General features: G+C 43.6%; 2 protein-coding genes across 4 annotated transcripts in view; one reads left to right on the top strand and one right to left on the bottom strand.

The window, feature by feature from the left end:
• The window catches only part of CHFR (checkpoint with forkhead and ring finger domains), a 179,424-nt gene extending 165,833 nt beyond the window's left edge, over positions 1-13,591 (top strand). Inside the window, exon 19 of the transcript XR_014176484.1 lies at positions 13,577-13,591. The gene's annotated coding sequence lies outside the window, so the exon portion shown is untranslated. The remainder of the gene's footprint in view (positions 1-13,576) is intronic.
• On the bottom strand, positions 8,775-18,227 carry RANBP1 (RAN binding protein 1). 3 transcript variants are annotated; one of them, XM_081966939.1, is made up of 6 exons: positions 17,846-18,227; positions 15,303-15,439; positions 14,201-14,358; positions 13,705-13,833; positions 12,890-12,955; positions 8,775-10,973 (listed from the first exon to the last, which is right to left on the bottom strand). In XM_081966939.1, the coding sequence occupies exons 1-6, from the start codon at positions 17,858-17,860 to the stop codon at positions 10,849-10,851; spliced, it is 630 nt and encodes a 209-aa protein (XP_081823065.1). In that variant the 5' UTR covers positions 17,861-18,227; the 3' UTR covers positions 8,775-10,848. The 3 variants fall into 3 exon arrangements, with proteins under 3 accessions (XP_081823065.1, XP_081823066.1, XP_081823064.1); XM_081966940.1 differs by having other exon boundaries at positions 8,775-10,970; positions 15,303-15,442; XM_081966938.1 differs by having other exon boundaries at positions 15,303-15,442.
• Between the last annotated feature and the right edge of the window lie 124 nt (positions 18,228-18,351).

An 18,351-nucleotide genomic window follows, 5' to 3' on the forward strand; every position in this document is an offset into this window, starting at 1 on the left:
TATGTATGTATCTGTGTGTGTATCACATGTGTATATTTGTGCGCATTTTGTGCATGTTTATATATTTATTTTCTTTTGAGATCGGAGATCAGAATGTCATTTTTTATTGTGTACACACACAAACACACACACACAATCTATGATATGTATATCACAGAAGTTAGTACACCCCTTCACATTTTGTAAATATTTAAGTATATCTTTTCATGTGACAACACTGAAGAAATGACACTTGGCTACAATGTAAAGTAGTGAGTACACAGCTTGTATTACAGTGTAAATGTGCTGTCCCCTCAAAATAACGCAACACACAGCCATGAATGTCTAAAGTGCTGGCAAGATATTTAAATGTTTACAAAATATTCACACAGACACAAACACACTGCATCTATCTATCTATCCATCCATCCCTCTATCTATCTATCCATCCACACACACATACATACACAAACATTATATGCACATACTCATTATATACCATACATACATACATACTCACACATATTAATCTCAGTCCATTTTGAATACTTAATCTTCAGAGTTTATATGAAGACGGTTGTTTCATGAGGAACATTGCAGGACTTGTGAACAAATCGAAAGCGCTCTAAGATGCTGCCAAAATGGAAGTTTCAACTTCCAATCGAATTTCGTAAGGCAAAATCCTTCTTTTTTCATTGCCACGCCAACTCATGGCTGCCTCTTTCTTTCTGTTTTGAGAGTCCAACTTTGAAACCCATGAGATGATAAGAACGATGGGTCATAGAGAAACACTTCTGCAAGCTGATTGTGCCTCCGGATCCTGGAAAAAATCACCCCCCCCTCCTCCCCAATTACTACCCCAGTCTCCTGAAGGATTTCCTCCCCAAAATGACCAGAAATTTGTTGCAAAAGGATTGGGTAACAGAAGACATGGGGGATGGGGGGGGAAATGGGAGGAGGGGGAGGCTGGAATGGGGAAAATAAACAAAATCTCGGCGCTTTTGGGGGCTCGGTGGCCTGTCGATCAGGCTGGCATAGCTTAAGCAACCAAGGTTTCATTTTGCAGCTCAGCTGCACCCAGGCTTCCCAGAAGGTTGTTTACTTAAAATGCACAGCTTCTAACACCCTCCATTCACCCCACACCCCACCCCAAAACGAAAGCTGTGAAAAAAATGACCGCAATAATTTTGTGTGTGTGTGTGTGTGTGTGTGTAAAGGCCAGCAAAATCATTCTCAGTGAGAAAGGATGTACGTGCGAGAGAGAACCCTTACAAAGTCGAAAAAACCTTTCTCCCCCCCCCGCCCCGCCACCCCTTCCCAAATAGCCCGAGCATCCATCCCAAGAGAGAAACCTGCACCGTTTTCTCAGCCAAAGAAATATTTTTTTTTAAAAAAAAAAATCTTCCTCCCCGGTCGTGCTGGCAGCTCACTAGTCTCATGTCCCAGAGGGTTAGAAACATCCATAGGTCCTTGTTTTACAGGAAGGGTGGATGGAGGGAAGAGGAAGAGAGAAAGAGAGAGAGAGAAAAGAACTGCAGTGGACTTACGTGAAGACGAAAAAGAGCGAAGTTGACCCCACTAATAAGGCGGCTGCAGTAGAGACAGGGATGTATTTTGTCGGTTTAAATCTTTTTCCGATACTGCTGGGCATTCTGTGGATTATACATCACTGTGCGTTAATCCAGAGTATCCGAGAGGCACTGGTGAGCCAGAGAGAAAGAGAGAGAGAGAGACAGAGAGAGAGAGAGAGAGAGAGAGAGAAAGAGAGAGAGAAAGAGAGGAGGGGAGGGAGAAAAGGCTAGGGCGTGGGGGAAGCCCCCGAGATGAAGGTCTTGCACTGTATCGAGATCAAGCGAGGGGAGGGGAAAAGGGGTAGGAAGAGGAGGGAAAAAAAAGAGGGGGAATTGAGACAGAAAGGGGGAGGGAGAGAAAGAGAGAAGAGTGGGGGGGAAGGGATGGATAACAGCTGACCTCTTTTGCACAGGAAACTCAACCCACATAAGCCAGCCCATTTGGCTGATGTCAGCCAACCCCTTAAGGTAGCACTGCAGAGAGAGAGACGGAGAGGATGGTGCTGGAAACAAGATTTAGGAAGCAGCCATCAAGAGGGAAAAAGGAAATGCCTGAAGTTCGTCAGATGCCTCCTCAACCTCCCGGGCTCGGGGAAGGCCTTGCTCTCCTGCGGCTGAGCTGCAGGATCCCCTCCCCAACACGGATTCCATCTTCTTCTCCTCTTCCTCCTCCAAACCAGATCCATCAGATCCCAACGCATCTTTGCGACGCCACCTGGGGAGGCGCAAGGAGAGATCCAGTAGGTGGGCAGGAGGAGACGGCGGAAAGGGTTGCCGATTTTGCCTGCTGGCCCCGGGGAGAGGTTTTTGGGAGGGCGAGGGAAAGAGGTTTCCCCTTGGGGTGTGTGTGGACGTGGCTCCAAAGGGGTGAGGTCCGAAGGGCCAAAGAAGGGTGTCAAAGAAGGAAAGGAAGAGGAACGTAAAAGCTCCACACCAGGTCCATCTCGCTGCAAAGAGGGAGAACTTGAGACCTTAACATCATTGGATGCTACGTTGCTTCGCGTGGAATGTTATTAACCGCTTTGGCGTGAAATTTGTGTTCTCTTTTGGACCATCCCAGCTTTTTTTATACATAGTCCACAAGCCTCCTTCAAACTCTCCACATACACACATTTGTGTTCTCCATGTGTATAGAGTATTACAACACCCACAATTGTTCAGACCCATTAAGGGGTGGAGAGTATAAATTTTACAAGCAGTCCTCAACTTAGGACAAAAGGGGCCCAAACTTTCTGTTCCTAAGATGGCTAATGAGTGGTGCTCAATTGTATGATCCTTTTTTCCCCCTTTTCTGCAATGGCCGCTCAGTGAATCACTGCCGTTAAGTGAATCACAGGTGTGGCTTGCAAGCAGCCAGCAAACCTGGCAATATTCGGACAGTGATGAGGTTGGGGAGGAACATGGGCCAGTCCTGGAGTCTGGGGAAGGCTCTGAAGAGGGCTCTGTGTCGGAGGCAGAGATTAGGGCCAGAGCCATAAGCCAGTTATCAGCTGCCTTCAGAGTCAGACGTCGGTGAGGCAGAAGAATAGTTGGAGCCTGTTCCCAGTGTGCACATGCACAGAGCTGCCAGATGAAGGGAACAGCTAAGGAGCAGGGGTCGACTAGGGAGTAAGGCCACAGATGGACGATGAATGGCCCCTCCCAGAGGAAATAAGAGAGGAGCAAAGGGGGAGTGGAGTTTGCAGGAGACAATAAGTTCGCTTCATTGGTTGGGGACTCTCCGAGACTCCTTGCCAATTTATGCAGACATCAGCCTGGCAGCTCTCCAAGCCAGAGAAAGTCTGTGACTGTCAATCATCCCTTGAAAGACTTTGCTGGATGTGAATGAACAGAATTGACAGTCAATTAATAAAAGGGGTTTTTGTCGGGACAAGGAGTTTGCTTCGTGGTCTTGGGAAGCCTCGGTTCAGAACACAGTCGTTAAGTGAATTCAGCTTCCCCCATTGGCTCTGCTTGTTGGAAAGCTGGTTGGGAAGCTTGCAAATGGTAATCACGTGACCATGGGACAGTGCCGCCATGGTTAAATACATACCAAGTGACTTGTGAATTTTGATCACGTGACTCTGGGGGATGCTGCCATGGCTGTAAATGCGAAGAGCAGTTGTAACTAACTCCCTTCGGTCACTGCGGTTGTAATTTTGAAAGGCTGGCTAAATGAATGGTTATAAATCGAGGACTACTGTATTTATAAAGGAATAAAGTAGATTGGCACTCATTCAGATGTTTAGAAGATCTTATTGGCTTTTTCCCCTTTATGGATTACTGCCTTGTGGTGGCGAAGGTCACCGCAGATGGGGACTGCAGCCAAGAGATTAAAAGATGCTTACTCCTGAGGAGGAAAGCTATGGAAAACAAGTGTGTCTAGTCAAGGTTTATGGTTTTCCCGGTTGCAATGGATGGCTGTGAAGGTTGGACCGTAAGGAAGGCTGAGCGCCAAAGAATGGAGGCCTTTGAACTCTGGTGCTGGAGAAGACTCCTGCATTGAGTCCCTTGGACTGCAAGGCCATCCAACCGGTCAGTCCTAGAGGAGATCGACCCTGGCTGCTCTTTAGAAGGCCGGATCCTGAAGAGGAAACTCAAAGACTTTGGCCACCTAATGAGAAGGAAGGACTCCTTGGAGAAGAGCCTCATGCTGGGAACGATGGAGGGCAAAAGAAGAAGGCGACGCCAGAGAAGGAGGTGGCTGGATGGGGTCACCAAAGCAGTCGGCGTGAGCTTCAATGGACTCCAGAGAAAGGTAGAGGACAGGAAGGCCTGGTGGAATGTTGTCCATGGTATTGCGATGTATCGGACACAACTTTGCAACTAACAACAAAATTGGCTTTTTAAGATTGATTTGACGATTCCAAAGAAGTTTGGGCATTCTGTAAAATCGCTAAACTTATCGTTTGCATCCCCTGGGTATTCCCCAGCCCAAGATCATCCAATAATGTGGACATGTGATCCATCGCCCTTACAAAGCACAAGCAGCTCTTGCTTAATTTGAGGAAGGGGCTCGGAAGAACCAGGTGGCACGGTTAAGCCCACTCCTCACCAAAGTTTTCATTCTCTTTCGTGCAATGGAAACGTTTATGGTAAACCTTCTCAAGCGAACGCATAGAATTGAAAGAAAGAATAAAAAGGAATGGCCTTGCTACAAAGATTTTGGCAGCCTGGTATATAAACCATAAGCCACGGTTTACAATGCACGAAGACCACGTTTGCCCTGCTGCAAACAAGCCACAATGAACACTTTGGATCAGGTGTGGGGGGGGGAAAAAAAACCACCCCTCACTCCTGGTCTTGCATTTAAACCGTTCTGTTTTTCTTCATGTACTCTGAAAAAAAAAGTTTATTTCTCTTATTATTTTATGGTTTGCACCTTTTGGCTTCAGCTTTGACAATTCCAGGATATCTCAAAAGTGAGAAAAAGGCGGGGGTGGCAGATTGTCTGGTTTGGGGGATTTTGTGGGTGTATGTACAGGGTGCAAATTACCTTGCGTATTACATAAATGTCGATATATAAATAGCACAAGTGAATTATATACAGAACCCAGACGGCCCTAGCAACAAGAGACTGGCCTGCGTTGAGTTGTCAGCCAGATTAACAAACGAGGGGCTGAATTTTAGAACAACATTAATTTCTCCCACCTTTAGCTCCAAGGGGGTTGCAAAGCAAGGAAGGTCCATTTCTGTTCTGGGCTGTCTGTCCAGGCTGTCTTTCTGGTTTTGTGCCACAGAATAGGGTGGTAACCAGAGACAGCCACCTGCCTTTAATTAGCCCAGTCAGAAATTTGAAGAATTCCAGTGCACCCATAAGTAAAAACAGATTTTTTTTTTGCATCCATTCGAACCACGGTTGCAAAATACTGCGATGCATCCTGTTTGGAGAACAACTGCAGATGTTGCTTTTGGGTTTGGTCCCGTTCCCCCCCCCCACGGATGGAGTTGGAAAGTTGAACCTTGCTTTGCGTTTCAGTGTGGTCATTTGCCCGAAATCTGCCCATAAGGGATGACGATGTGTGGATTGTGTGAGGTTTCCAAGTCCTTTTTGATTGCCGTCTGCAGGAAGTTAGGGAGAAAAAAAAGCCACGGTGAGCTCCGAATTGGCAGGTTACACACCACTGCCTTCCCAAACTTCTCTCCCAAACACGTACAGATGTGTTTGCTTTTGCATAACCCCCCCCCCCGTACAATTTTGCCCCCAGGATGCAACAGCAGGCGCTTTGCTTTTGTCTATTGTGCAGGAACAAACCTGATGAAGCGAAGGGCAGAGAGTCAGATTAATGTCCCATCTCAATTTGATTGCAAAGGCTTTTAAGCAGATTTCAAGTTTTGGACGAAAGCATTTTAAAAAAGGGAAACTGCAGTTGTCCTAATTGGATCCTTAAATTCCCATCCCTGCCATGCTTTTTGAGGTAACTTGCAAACCTTCCAAGTACACAGACACACATACAGAGGCCTGAAGGCCCAGGGGTGATTTCCTCTGGGTTTAGAAGATACGCCAGGCGAGGGTCGATTCAGTACTTAAAAGAGTAGCAGGAAGTCCGAGGCCATTAAGTAGATGGCGAAGTCAGGAAGCTTCCAAAAATGATGGTGAAGCTTGCCAAGATGATGCTATCCCCATGATTCAAGTGTGAATTGAAGGACTTTTGCCTTTCCTCTTTAAATCACTCACTTTGGCATGCAGGATCACTGCTTGTGGCTTAGTTAGGCGATGAAAGGTTCTCGGCCCTCATCCATCCGCTTTCATACAGCTTAAAAGTTGGGTCAACTTCTCCGTTGACGTAACAATACCGAAGAGGCCTTGAAACGTTGCCAACTCAGGGGTGCTTTTCGTTAAGACATCTACGTGCAATTCAACCTTGTCAACTTGGCGAGTTTCTTGCATTTTGTTACCCAACTAGGTAACATCATCAGTACTGGTAGGGAGGATTATAGGCGGAGATGCCAAGTTTGGTGGTTTTCTTGCATACGGTGCATTACCAAACTAGGTTATTCTCATCAGGCTCCCTGACCTTGTAGAGCAAAAGACATTTATCCGTACTATCTTTACCTATCAAACTTTTTATTTCATTTTTGATGGTTGTGAGCCACCTAGAGTAGCCAATGGCGGGACAGGCCACAAATAAACTTGATAATCATCTTACTACTAAGAGCTAGCAATGTTCTTCCTCTGGAGATGATGGGGACCGAGTTTAAGATTTGGCTGTAACATCTTGAAAAGCTAAGGTAGCCAAGCTGGAAAAAACCACCTTTTCAACGTCACAATCTTCTTTAGATCCATTTTGTTTCTCTGGGATTAAGCAGTGAAGGCACTTGGCAAACTCAGTTGCCAATACAGTACAAAGTTGTACCGAACTGTACATTACTGTAGAAAACACAGCTTTGCAGTGATTATTGGCACAAAATCATATTGCAACCACACATGCTTTTATCAGACGCCTTACTATTTGCTTTTCACCGGTTTGCGAGTCAGATAGTCTCTTCAGGTTTTTAGTGCAAATGCTAAATATGTGTGCATCTTGCATACGCTCAAATTTTTTTACCAAGGGCTTTGTAGCCCTTGCTTTCGTTACAAGAAAAGATGAATTATTCATAGCAGCTTCAAATAGCGTATGCGGTTACGATTTGGGGAATAAGTCCAACTGATTTTCCCCTCCTTTACCAATGTCTATGTATTGTATTTATGTTGCGATAGCCGTTTAAGCAATTTACGACCCATCCATTAGCATTATTTTGCTATTGTTGTGTACAATATTGAGCCATTCTTCAATTTCGTTCCAGGAATCCTGCTAAGGCGGCAAAAATGCCCTAGAAAGAGGTTTGTGTGTGTGTGTGTGTGTTGACTGCTGGCAACTGCATGGACATGTCCTTAGTTTTCTTGGCAAGGATTTTCTCCTTCCTAGGCTGTGAGAAAGAGACTGGCCCAAGGTCACGCAGTCAGCTTCATACCTTAAGCCAGGGGTGTCCAAACTTGGGAACTTTAAGACTTGTGGACTTCAACTCCCAGAATTCCCCAGCCAGTTCCCAAGTTTGGACACCCCTGCCTTAAGCAGAACTAAAACTAACAACCTCCTGGTTTCTAGTGCTACTTAATCACTACAGGTAGTCCTCAAGTTACAACAGCTCATTTAGTGACTACACCACTGGAAAAGGGGACTTATGGCCGTTCTTCACACTTACGACCGTCGCAGCACCCCCGTGGTCAGGCTTGGCAACTGACTCGTACCTGTGACGGTTGCAGGATTCTTGGGTCACGCTACCCCCCTTTTGCAACTTCCTGACAAATCAACGGGGAAGCCAGATTCCCTTCCCTATGTTACTTGCTTAACAACTGCAGTGATTCACTTTAACAATGGTAGCAAGCAAGGTCGCAAAATGGGGCAAAGCTCAAAACTGAAAGTGTATCACTTAGCAATGTAAATTTTTAGGCTCAATTGTGGTCCTTGGTCGAGGGCTACCTGTACTCCAGGTAGACGGGGTTGCATTGGTGCAAATGATAAAAACTGCAGCTTCATTTACCCATACAAGTCAAGCGGCCGACTACGAGAAACCGAATGTTTGCTGCAGTGCATTCCGGGGTATTGGTTCAATAAGCTTCAACCTGCAATAACTCAAGACAATAATCCGCTTTCCAATTAAAAATAAGATGGCACGTATTTCTTTTGTAGCATCTTACTTTATGCTCCTGTTTCTTTTATACACAGCATCGTTGAAACATCGTTTTGTTTTAATATATAAAGTTAAACAAACACTATATAAATCCTGTCGGTATGGCTTCGTTTCTCTTTCTGAGCACGTTTCCACCATTTAAAAAAAATTGCGAGGAGAAGAGGCCTTGGAAAAGCACACACAAGCGTTGCATTTTACAAAGGGAGCAAACAGAAGAGGCAACCTGCATAGTACATTTACACACAGCAACAACCAATGCAATTGTTCCCTTTCGTCCCCCTGCCCCCCCCACTCCCTCCCAAACCCCAAGTGACAGACGAGGAGCTGCATTAAGGAGTCACATTCAACAGGCGCTTTTCCTTTTTTTCGCACATCATTCACTTTTTCATGTCCCAGAAATTACAATACAGGAAATCAAGCCGTTAAAATAGCTCAAAGGGCAGATCAAGATCAGTTACACACAAGTTATCCTGAGACGAGAGAGAGAGAGAGAGAGAGAGAGAGAGAGACGGTTCTAAGAATCAAAAACACAACCTCCTCCCACTTACATTACAAGAATTAAGCAAAACAAAAAGATGAAGATTAAATTTATTTCAAAGTTAGCCAGGTGAACAGTGCTGTTTTTTCTTTTTTTTGATAAAATCATTTATAGTGATTTCAATCTGAAAATAAGCGTTCAATGCCCCTTTTACCTTACTGTTGGGTATACTGACAGGTCCTTGGGACTGGTTGAGGTATTTCTGCATCTCCCTACCTGCAGTCATGCCTTAGTCCAAGTATCATAACGCAAAAAATACAATACTACAGGAAGAAACGAATACATCCATTAAAAAAAATGTAATGATGATTATGGGGAGGGAGACAGAATATCAAGGAAATACTTAAAAATTCCAGAAAAAGATCATGGATGATTTCAAACAGTTCTGCTGTTAATTGAACAAAAGCTTTTTAATTAAAGTAATAACAAGACGACTGGGCATATTGTTTCAAGAAAGAGAAAAGGAATGTTTTACAGCCACACTTGCGATGCAAGCGTTTGTCAACAACGGCAACATTGAAGATGTGTGGACTTCAACTCCCAGAATTCCCTAGCTTCCTGGCTGAGGAATTCTGGGAGTTAAAAGTCCACTCATCTTCAAGGTGCCACGGTTGAGGAACGCCGGAACAAGCCGACATGGAGAACTTGAATCTTTGAAAGAAACTTAGGCCAGGCGCTCTCAAACTTATATGCAGGACAAGACAACCTGTGTTACTTTTGGGGAAGATTTCTACAATCAAGAGGAATGGGTCAAGGAGGGAATACAGCTTGCAAGAATATATATACACACTGAGAAAGCCTGAGTTATATGTAAAAAATAAATCCCCCCTCCCCAATTTTCGAAGACCAATTATAATCCTTTTTTGCCATGAGGATGGAAAGCGAGAGCATACTTGGTTGGGTGAGCGTAGCCCATGGTTATGGATGCAGAAGCTCATCATTTTTGGTCTCTGTGGTGAAGATTTAAGGGTGTCCCTGGGCAGTGAATCTTAACGTCTTTCAACTACCAGTGACAATGAGGAGGGAGCCCACAATGAAACGTTTTGTTACCCAAAAGTTTATTGTTAAAATGAGGGTATCAAGTCGACTAACAGATGCAAACGGAGACATCAGTGCTTTTCCCCAGGTGGCATTAAGTAAGAAAGGTGGATTATTATTATTTTTCTCACAACCAAAAGTTATCTTTTAAAAAAGGTGAATCCCACCCACCCCCGTTTCCCCCAGAACACACTATGAAAATGCTACGATCGAGACAGCAAAAGCAACAAAAAAAATGTTATTACTTGTCTTCATACCTACATGGAGTTTATACGGAAAATTATTATATAGAAGGAACTGGACCTCTCTGTCCCTTTTACACAGAAAAGAAGGATTTTGCTCTGCAGGAGAAAAAAAAAGGCCTTTGAAACAGCTTTATAGAAAAAAAAAATCGCATTCGCTGGACATCTCCCACTTTTGACAATAATTAAAAAGATATTATTTCTGCCTTTCTGGATCGCCGACTAAAAGAAACCGTAATATTTTGAAATACATCATAGGCCATTGTGGGAGGACATTAGATTCAAAGGGACATTCTAATAAATCTGCACAAGAACACTTAAGGTCACTCAAGCCTCAATTACAAGAAAAGGAAGCTTAGCATAAAATTTCTCCTTTCAGTCACTACAACATTCAGCCACAATGCATCAGAAACATCTTTGTTACTCTCTCTTTTTTTCCCCCCCAATCGGTAGAATTCAGTTACACTATACCTCACCTAAAATAGGCACCCAAACATATAACCCAAGGTAACAAGGGCAGCCACACACGAAGTGTATGTAGAAAACCCTCCTCTTTTTCATACCGTTTCCAAAGCTTTATTCGTTCACTCTCCTGGATGACTATAAATAAGTATTTCCACTATGGAAAAGTGAGTTTTAAGCACAGTACATTTTCATGACTGGGGAATGGATCTTTTTTTTATTTTCTTGGAGAATTCTTCCAAAAGGGCAAAAGCTTAGAAAAAAAAAACATTAGAATACAGTTCTTTATAAAGTCCCTTGTAAAAATTAAGAAAAAAAAAATTAAGAAAAAAAAAAAAAGGAAAAACACAAGGCCCAAAATGATTTATTGCTTTTCTTCAGTCTTTTCCTTGCCTTCTTTCTTCTCCGATTCTTTGCACTCGTCCTTTACAGAAAGGTCTTCTAATTTCTCAGCAATTTTATCCGCGCTATCGTTTTTGTCTGTTTCTGCTAAAAAATGTCGGTGTAGACCATTAGCATTTAATAGGCATTAGCTGGACACAAGGTTATGGAATGCAGCAGGGAAAACATTTTCTCTGCAATAACGTATGAATGAGTTTGAACTGCAGATATAGAGACATGCCGAAAACTGAACGTTAGAACCTTTTGCTAAAGGTAAACGTTCCCCTTGCACATATGTGCTAGTCGTTCCTGACCTTTTGCTACTGTGGTTTAAATATAAACCTAAAAAAGAAAACGCATTTCCCAATTTGCTTTGCCTGAATATCTAAGAATTAGATCTACGCAGCATTTTCACAAGTTTCAACACTTAATAAATCTGTTCAGAATTAAACGTGATGTGCCAAGACAATCGAAACAGAAATCCACAAGGAGGAAATGTTTTTGCTTTGTTCTGGACTGCTACTCTAGCAGACTTAAAAAGCACTGTAACTATGGAAGTCACGCGCAGAGTGAGCCTGCTGATAGAAATGAAAATGGAAAGCCCATTGACCAGAATATTGTGGGGCTCAACACCTCGGAAATAATGAAAACATTAAAAATATTGCTTAATTTATAAGGCTCCCAGTCTCGAACAATTGCCCCCCCCCCGGGCTTCCCACCATATTCGACCAGATGGAAATTATTTTTGTCCATTACAGCTAAAAGTAATTGATTTCATAGACACAGGTAGTCCTTGAGTTACGACTATAATTCTTCCCTTACTAAGCAAGGAAGTTAAACGAATCACTCAATTTTATGACTGTCTGCATCAACCGTTAAGTGAATCACACGGTTAAGGGGATATGGCTCTGCCCCCCAAATATTGATCATGTGATCCCAGGACACATTAGTTGCCAAGTGCCTGGATTTTGATCATGTGACTAAATGATCCTGGGATATTTTCATAAAGGTGAGCTATAAATAATAAGAAACAACTGAGATGAAGGACGAATATTCCCCAAGACAAATTCTGAATGTATTTCCTACAACTAAATGTGAAAGAACGGATGATTAATGATGAAATAATTCTATTATTTCCCAATAAGGAAAAAATAAAAGAAGCAAAATTAAGAATTGGCACAAAATGAGTATTAAATGGCAGGGAAAGGGAAATTATCTCCTGTTGTGGCCCACCAGCGGCCATGAGGAGGTTGGGGAAGAACATGGGCCAGTCCTGGAGTCTGGGGAAGGCGCTGATGGGGGATCTGCATCGGAGGCAGAGAGGGGGCCAGGGCTGTCCGACAGTTATCAGCTGCCTTCAGAGTCAGACATCAGGCAGAAGAACAGCTGGAGCCTGTTCCCAGTGAGCAGATGCGCAGTGGCCAGACAAAAGGAACAGCTAAAGAACAGGGGTCGACTTGGGAGTAAGTTGTATGTGTAAACTGGGTGTATACATACAGTGAAAACAAAGTAAAGTGGATGATGAATGGCCACTCCCAGAGGAAATAAAAGAGGAGCGAAAGGGGAGTGGAGTTTGCAGGAGGTCATTATTTTGCTTAATTGGTTTGTGACCCTCTGAGGTTCCTTGCAAAAGTTGTGCAGATCTCAGCCTGGCAGCTCTCCAAGGCAGGTAAGGTCTGTGACTGTAAATCCTCCCTAGAAAGACTTTGCTGGATGTGAATGAGCAGAATTCGCAGCAAATGAATAAAAGGGTTTTTTGTTGGGACAAAGAGTTTGCTCCGTGCTCTCGGGAAGCCTCAGTCAGAACACCTCCTTTAATAGAATACACGATTCTCCTGCCTGCTCTAGGTATCACATATGAAGCCTATACACATCTTATACACTTCTGTAAAATATGTGGTGCAGACTTGTTATCTCTTGCCTACTTCTTTGACTGGTGAGGGACCTCAGAAGAAATGCTTCAGATCTCATGAAGGATGAGGTTCCCTTTTCCCCCCAGAAATAAGCGAATGCAAACATCTTACCTTTCTTTCCCTTTTTATCAACTTCACCCCTACATTCTTCGAATTTTGCCTTGAATTTCTGTGCGTCTGTTTGAAAGGAGCAAAACGAGAGAGAGAGGTTGCAGTGGATTTAAGCAAGCAAAGTCGAAACGCGTAGGGAAGCACGAGCTTCTTCAGAACAGAGGCTAAGATTTGCGTGCAGTAGGTGCAATTTCAGCCAAATTTCCCCTTTCAGAAGCCCTGTTGCTGCCTTTCTGATGGAAAAAATGAAGACTCTCAGCAAAGGGTTAAAACAAGGGTGAGGTCATTACGGGCTGAGTGAATTTCCATACAACCCAAATTGTGAAATTGGCATGACAGGAGTGACCACTTAAGGTCACCGTAATCTAGCACTAGACAGAAACTGCAACTATAGGTAATCCTCGACTTACGACCACAATTCGGCCTAACATTTGTGTTGCTAAGTGGGACAGTTAACCGTCACTATGCAACACCTGCCGGCACACGACTTATTGAGCTTTCTGACCCCCAGTAGGCTAACCATGGATAAATCCAAGAAAAGAAACGTTTCAGAAGAAAACATAACCTTTAATTCAACTACATATGCTAGTTTTGTGGCTGCTCAGGAAATTGTCAGGCACGGGAAGAGTTTTTGTGTCTCCTGGTGTTTTCCTTTCTGTGGGAAACGGGTCCAAATGGCTCTTTCAGTGTTTAAAGTTGCCAACCCCTGTTCTGTTCTATTCTAGTGTGGGGTTTTCCCATCATTCCCTCAACTACAAGGAGAGGAAGACCACTTTTAAAAAAAAAATCCAATTTCTCCAAAACAAGGAACTTACTTTCTGCATTTAAAAACCGAATTGCCAGCAGCTCTGGTTTAGGACTCTCATCTGCAAAATCAGCATGTGTATTCCACACCCAGGCCCGGTCACTCCCAGCGTTTGGTTTCAACTCCATGACAGGTGTGACTGAAGTGAGGAGGGGAGGAGTTAGGCACAGGTAATATAGCAAGATAATACAAACTAACCATCAAGCAATATTATAAAGCTGTGAAGAACCGGCAAGGAAGATCATAAAGTTCATCTAGAAAAGAATGACTGTCCATTTGTCTACTATCCATATTTAAAATATTGTCGAATGTATTTCACAACGTTATCGCTATTATTCAGTTTCTAACAATACAACCTATAACTCCAAATAAAAGCAATTGGGCCCTGAATAGTTTTCTAACACCATTGAGCAGAATGAAGCTATCAATTTGACTTCAGAAAGAGTTTCTTGTTACAATACCAACACATACAGCAATCTTAACTAGAAGAATACTAAATTACATACTATAATGGTTTGCACAGATTTTAAGAGTCTTATCTCTCCTCATTAAGAGGCGGATGGTCCCCTTATCTTTGTGCTTCAGGAGTTTTACATCCCCAGTTCCACGTTCTTTCCATTCTGGAAGGTCACTTTCTGATGCGAATCGGAAAAGTTTTGCTCGCCTTCATGGAAAAAAAAAAAGACAAATTAATGGCAATGAATATGCCAGAGATTATACTGAATTAGGATCTTTTAGCATCACTGAGATAACTAATAGACAACACAAACCTGGAATTCATCGTTTGATAAAAGCCTCTAGAGAAACTCCTTTGAAATAAAATGCCTTTAACATTTACTTTTGGGGTGGTTAAGTCAGTTTCAGTCAGGTACAATGGAGTTCCAACACTTTTTAAACAAGTTTTTAAATTAAGCTTCATGAAATAAAATATAGAAGAAACAAAGTTGGGAAAATAAGAAAAGGAGAGAGAAACATACAAAAAAAGTAATGATTTCTGACTTTCTTCAGTGCTGCAGATTAAAAAAATAATACATTGACCTTTTACTTTACATTTCTGAACCTTAAAAGTTACTTCTATCCATTACTAAATCATTTTAATCTTCGAAACCTAAACTCAAACATTTCACCCCCACCCTCCTAGTTTCCAGTAGAAAGTGCAGAAGTGGTCTCCAAGTAGAAACAAAACAAGGTAAATTCTTTAATTTAGAGAATCAATTTCGTCATGTCTGCTAACTCCATCAACTTTACCGTCCTAGAGCAGTCCCCCAACGTTTCTGGCCAGGAGGGAAAGGTTCTGCGTGAGCAGCCAGAAAGCGTGCAGCTTCATTGGTGCGAGTGGCATGCATGTGTGTTTGCTGCTCACTTAAATGCATGCTGCTTGCACAAGGTGTGCTCCTGCAAATCCCCACAGCCCACGAGTGGGCCGTGGCGCACAGGATGGGGACCCGTCCTACAGTTCCAACACTGAATGAGTTTAAACAACCCATTTTGTTAAACGTTAAGCCTGTCACACCATATTTCCCACAAAATTGGGACTTCGCTTTTACACCCTGAAAGTTAGGACAGCCTGCTGATTTAATTTGCGAGAGAGCTTCAACTTGAGCTTACATTTTGAAAACCTCCTCCTCGTCTTCCTCCAGAGTTTTGATCTCTTGCTCAGGAAGAGAAACGATGGGCTCAAACTGCGGGTCGTGGTTAGAATCATCTGCATTGTCGGTTGCTGAGTCATGCTCCTCATGTGCATCCTGCTAGAGTAAGGATAAGGCATCGGAGGCTTATTAGAGAAGATCATTTCAAAAAATTAAGATAGACATTCCGGTAAACACACCGTCTGCCTTTCAATAGAAAGCCAATTCAATCCTATTTCATTCGGAAAACAGCAGGTTTTTTTGGGGAGTCAACAGAACTTCAAAAGAACACAAAGTTCAAAAATCTCACAAGCAGAAATCTCCAAATCACGTTTTAGTTGTATTATCACTTTCTAAACTTTAGAATGTTTTAGCTGATTTATCACTTTCTAAGCTTGCCAACTTGCAACACCTCCAAATATAGGTATATATGGTTCTCCTCAATTGACACCCAACCGTATTAAAAATTTACCCTAATTGGGTAGAGAACCTCCTTCGTCCAAGGAACAAACACCACAGATTTGTGAAAAGAGTACATAAAAACATCAATAAAAGGATGCTGCCACAAAAAACTGAGGCTTTATTCAGGAGTCTTTGGCAGTGGTCAGCTGAGAAATAAAAGTACTAAAAAATTGGGCATTCCCTTGTTTGTACTTTAGCCAAAAACCAAGAATGAGAACAGATTAATTGGAATGTGATGGCTACTATACAAATGAGGATTTTAAAACCTCAAGGTTTTCCTTCTCCAGAATTGAACCTTATCTGCACTTTATTTTGCACTTGAGAAAAAATATATCCTTGAAACAAATAATGATGCCCAAAGTGACTTTCACATATTGCAATTCTTTTTACAGCAATCTGGTTCACCAAAAGCCTGAAGGCCCAAATACACCTACTGCTTTCTTTAAAAATTTCAATCATGGAACCTGAAAATCCCTGATTTAAGGGAAATCACTGCCGTTCGCTTAGCGCACCACTTCTCAAACAGTGGCCTGGGGACCCCTGGGGTATTCATGATATTTGCTGGTATTCACAAAGTCAAATAAACAAACGTTTTAACGTTTTCTTAGTTTTAATTTCCATACAGAACACCTCCATAATAGATATAACCCAGTCCAATCAAACTCATCATTGTGAAGAAGACAAAGGGGGATTCCAGAGTTCAAAAAGACTGCAGAACCTAGGAAGCCACAAGAATGTTGTGCAAAAGTTTAAGACAGGCATAGAAATTTTATATTCTTTTTAAAAAAAACACGCACCAGGAAAGTAGTAGTACGAAATTTGGATCCTTGTGTGGGTGTTACATATATTGACTGCAGCAAGAACTGCAAATGCCAAATATTGGAAAAATGCGAACACCCCATGGGATTGTGCTGAAATGGATAGATTAACCTTAAAAATTAAAGATAAATCAGACTCGAAATATTATAGGACATGAAATGAATTTTATGAATGGATAGAGCCAGGAGGTAGCAATGAGTGTGAAGTTGACAAATGTCAATCATTGTTACTTTGGAAAATAAAGCCGTATAAAATTATGGATCTAATATGGAAAAATTGTAAGTAAGCTAATGCAAGTAGAAATTTAGTTAAAGCTCTTTTTTCTTTTCTTTTGGACTTATTACTGTAATTACTGTTAGTATAGTACTGTTACAGTTATTAACCTGTATGTTAAGATTTACTATTGATTTTTCTTTAGATTTGCTTTATTTTTAATTGTTATCCTGACATGGCACTGGCTTTTCAATTAAAAAATAAAGAAATTTAATATGAGTTTTTAAAAAATGCATCAGGAAAGTAGTAGTAGTACGAAATTTGGATCCTTGTTATGTGTGTGTATTTGGGGCGGGGGGGGGGGAAACAGGAGCACACAGGGGCCCAGAGTCACCTCGTAGGGGAGATGAGCGCCATGAAAATTTAGTAATTAATTAATTTAATTAATAATAGTTATTGGGGCGTGGAAGGGCTCCCTGGCCGAAACAATAGGCGGGCATCGCTTTTGGGTTCAGGGATGGCTGCCCTGATATCCAGCCAGGGGAAAAGACCCTCGTGGGGAGAAACCATTCTTCTCGGGGGGGAGGGGGGAAGAGAAGCAATTTTGGGGGAGGGGCTGGCTCGGGAATGCCGAAAATGACCTCCCCCCAACAAGCCATGGAGGCAACTAAAAGACAACCTCGGAAGGGCTTTTTGGGAGGGGAGGGGCGCGATCGGGACCCTTCCCGCCGTTTCCCCCATTCCATCCCCCACCCCGGTGCACATGGGACGGCCCAGAAGAGAGGGAGGGAGGAGCAAAGCACGAGGCCGCAGGACCCCGTCTCTCCCTGCCGGGACTACAACTCCCCAAAGGCCCGGCCGTAGCCGGCAAAGGCAAGGAATGCTGGGAAATGAAGTCCCTCAGGCAGCCACCCCCCCCAAGCCGGTGAGGGAAGGCCGCCTCGCGCCTGAGGGGCCTAAAAGGCGGCGCGGGAAACAACCCCCCCACCAACTCAGCGGCTCGCCCTCCGCTTCTTCGCCTCCCCTCACCTTCGTCTCGGCCATGGTGGGGCTGCCGCTCCCACGTTGGGTTCGCTCCCCGTCGCCGCGCGGGTTCCCGCCTCCGCTGCCCGCCGCGAGCTCCGTCGCTGCGCCGCCTTGGCTCCGCCTACACGACGACGCGGGCACGCCCACCGCGTGTTGCCCGTGCCTCTGCCGCCGCCGCTGCCGCAAAGGCTGACGGGAGTGGAAAAAAAAAAGTCTGGGCCTAACCTCGATGGCTTGTTTTCTATAAGGCCAGCAGGGTTTCTTATCGACGTTCTCCGCGGGTGAAGGACGAACTTTCTCGCGTGTCGGAGAGAGAGAGAGGAGAAAAACGGTTTTAAGTAGAGTGGAGAGGCCTCGCGCGCGCGCGCTTTCCTCCCTCCTTCCCGTCGGCCTTTGCGCGACTTTCTTCCCGCCCCCAACTCGCGCGCAACGCTGCATGGAGGAGGGGCACGCTCACCCTTACGCACACGCGTGCGCACACGAATGCACATACGGGGATTCCCCCCCCC

Source organism: Natrix helvetica (assembly GCF_964273705.1).
Source record: "Natrix helvetica genome assembly, chromosome: 14".
In the NCBI taxonomy this organism is placed as follows: domain Eukaryota; kingdom Metazoa; phylum Chordata; class Lepidosauria; order Squamata; family Natricidae; genus Natrix; species Natrix helvetica.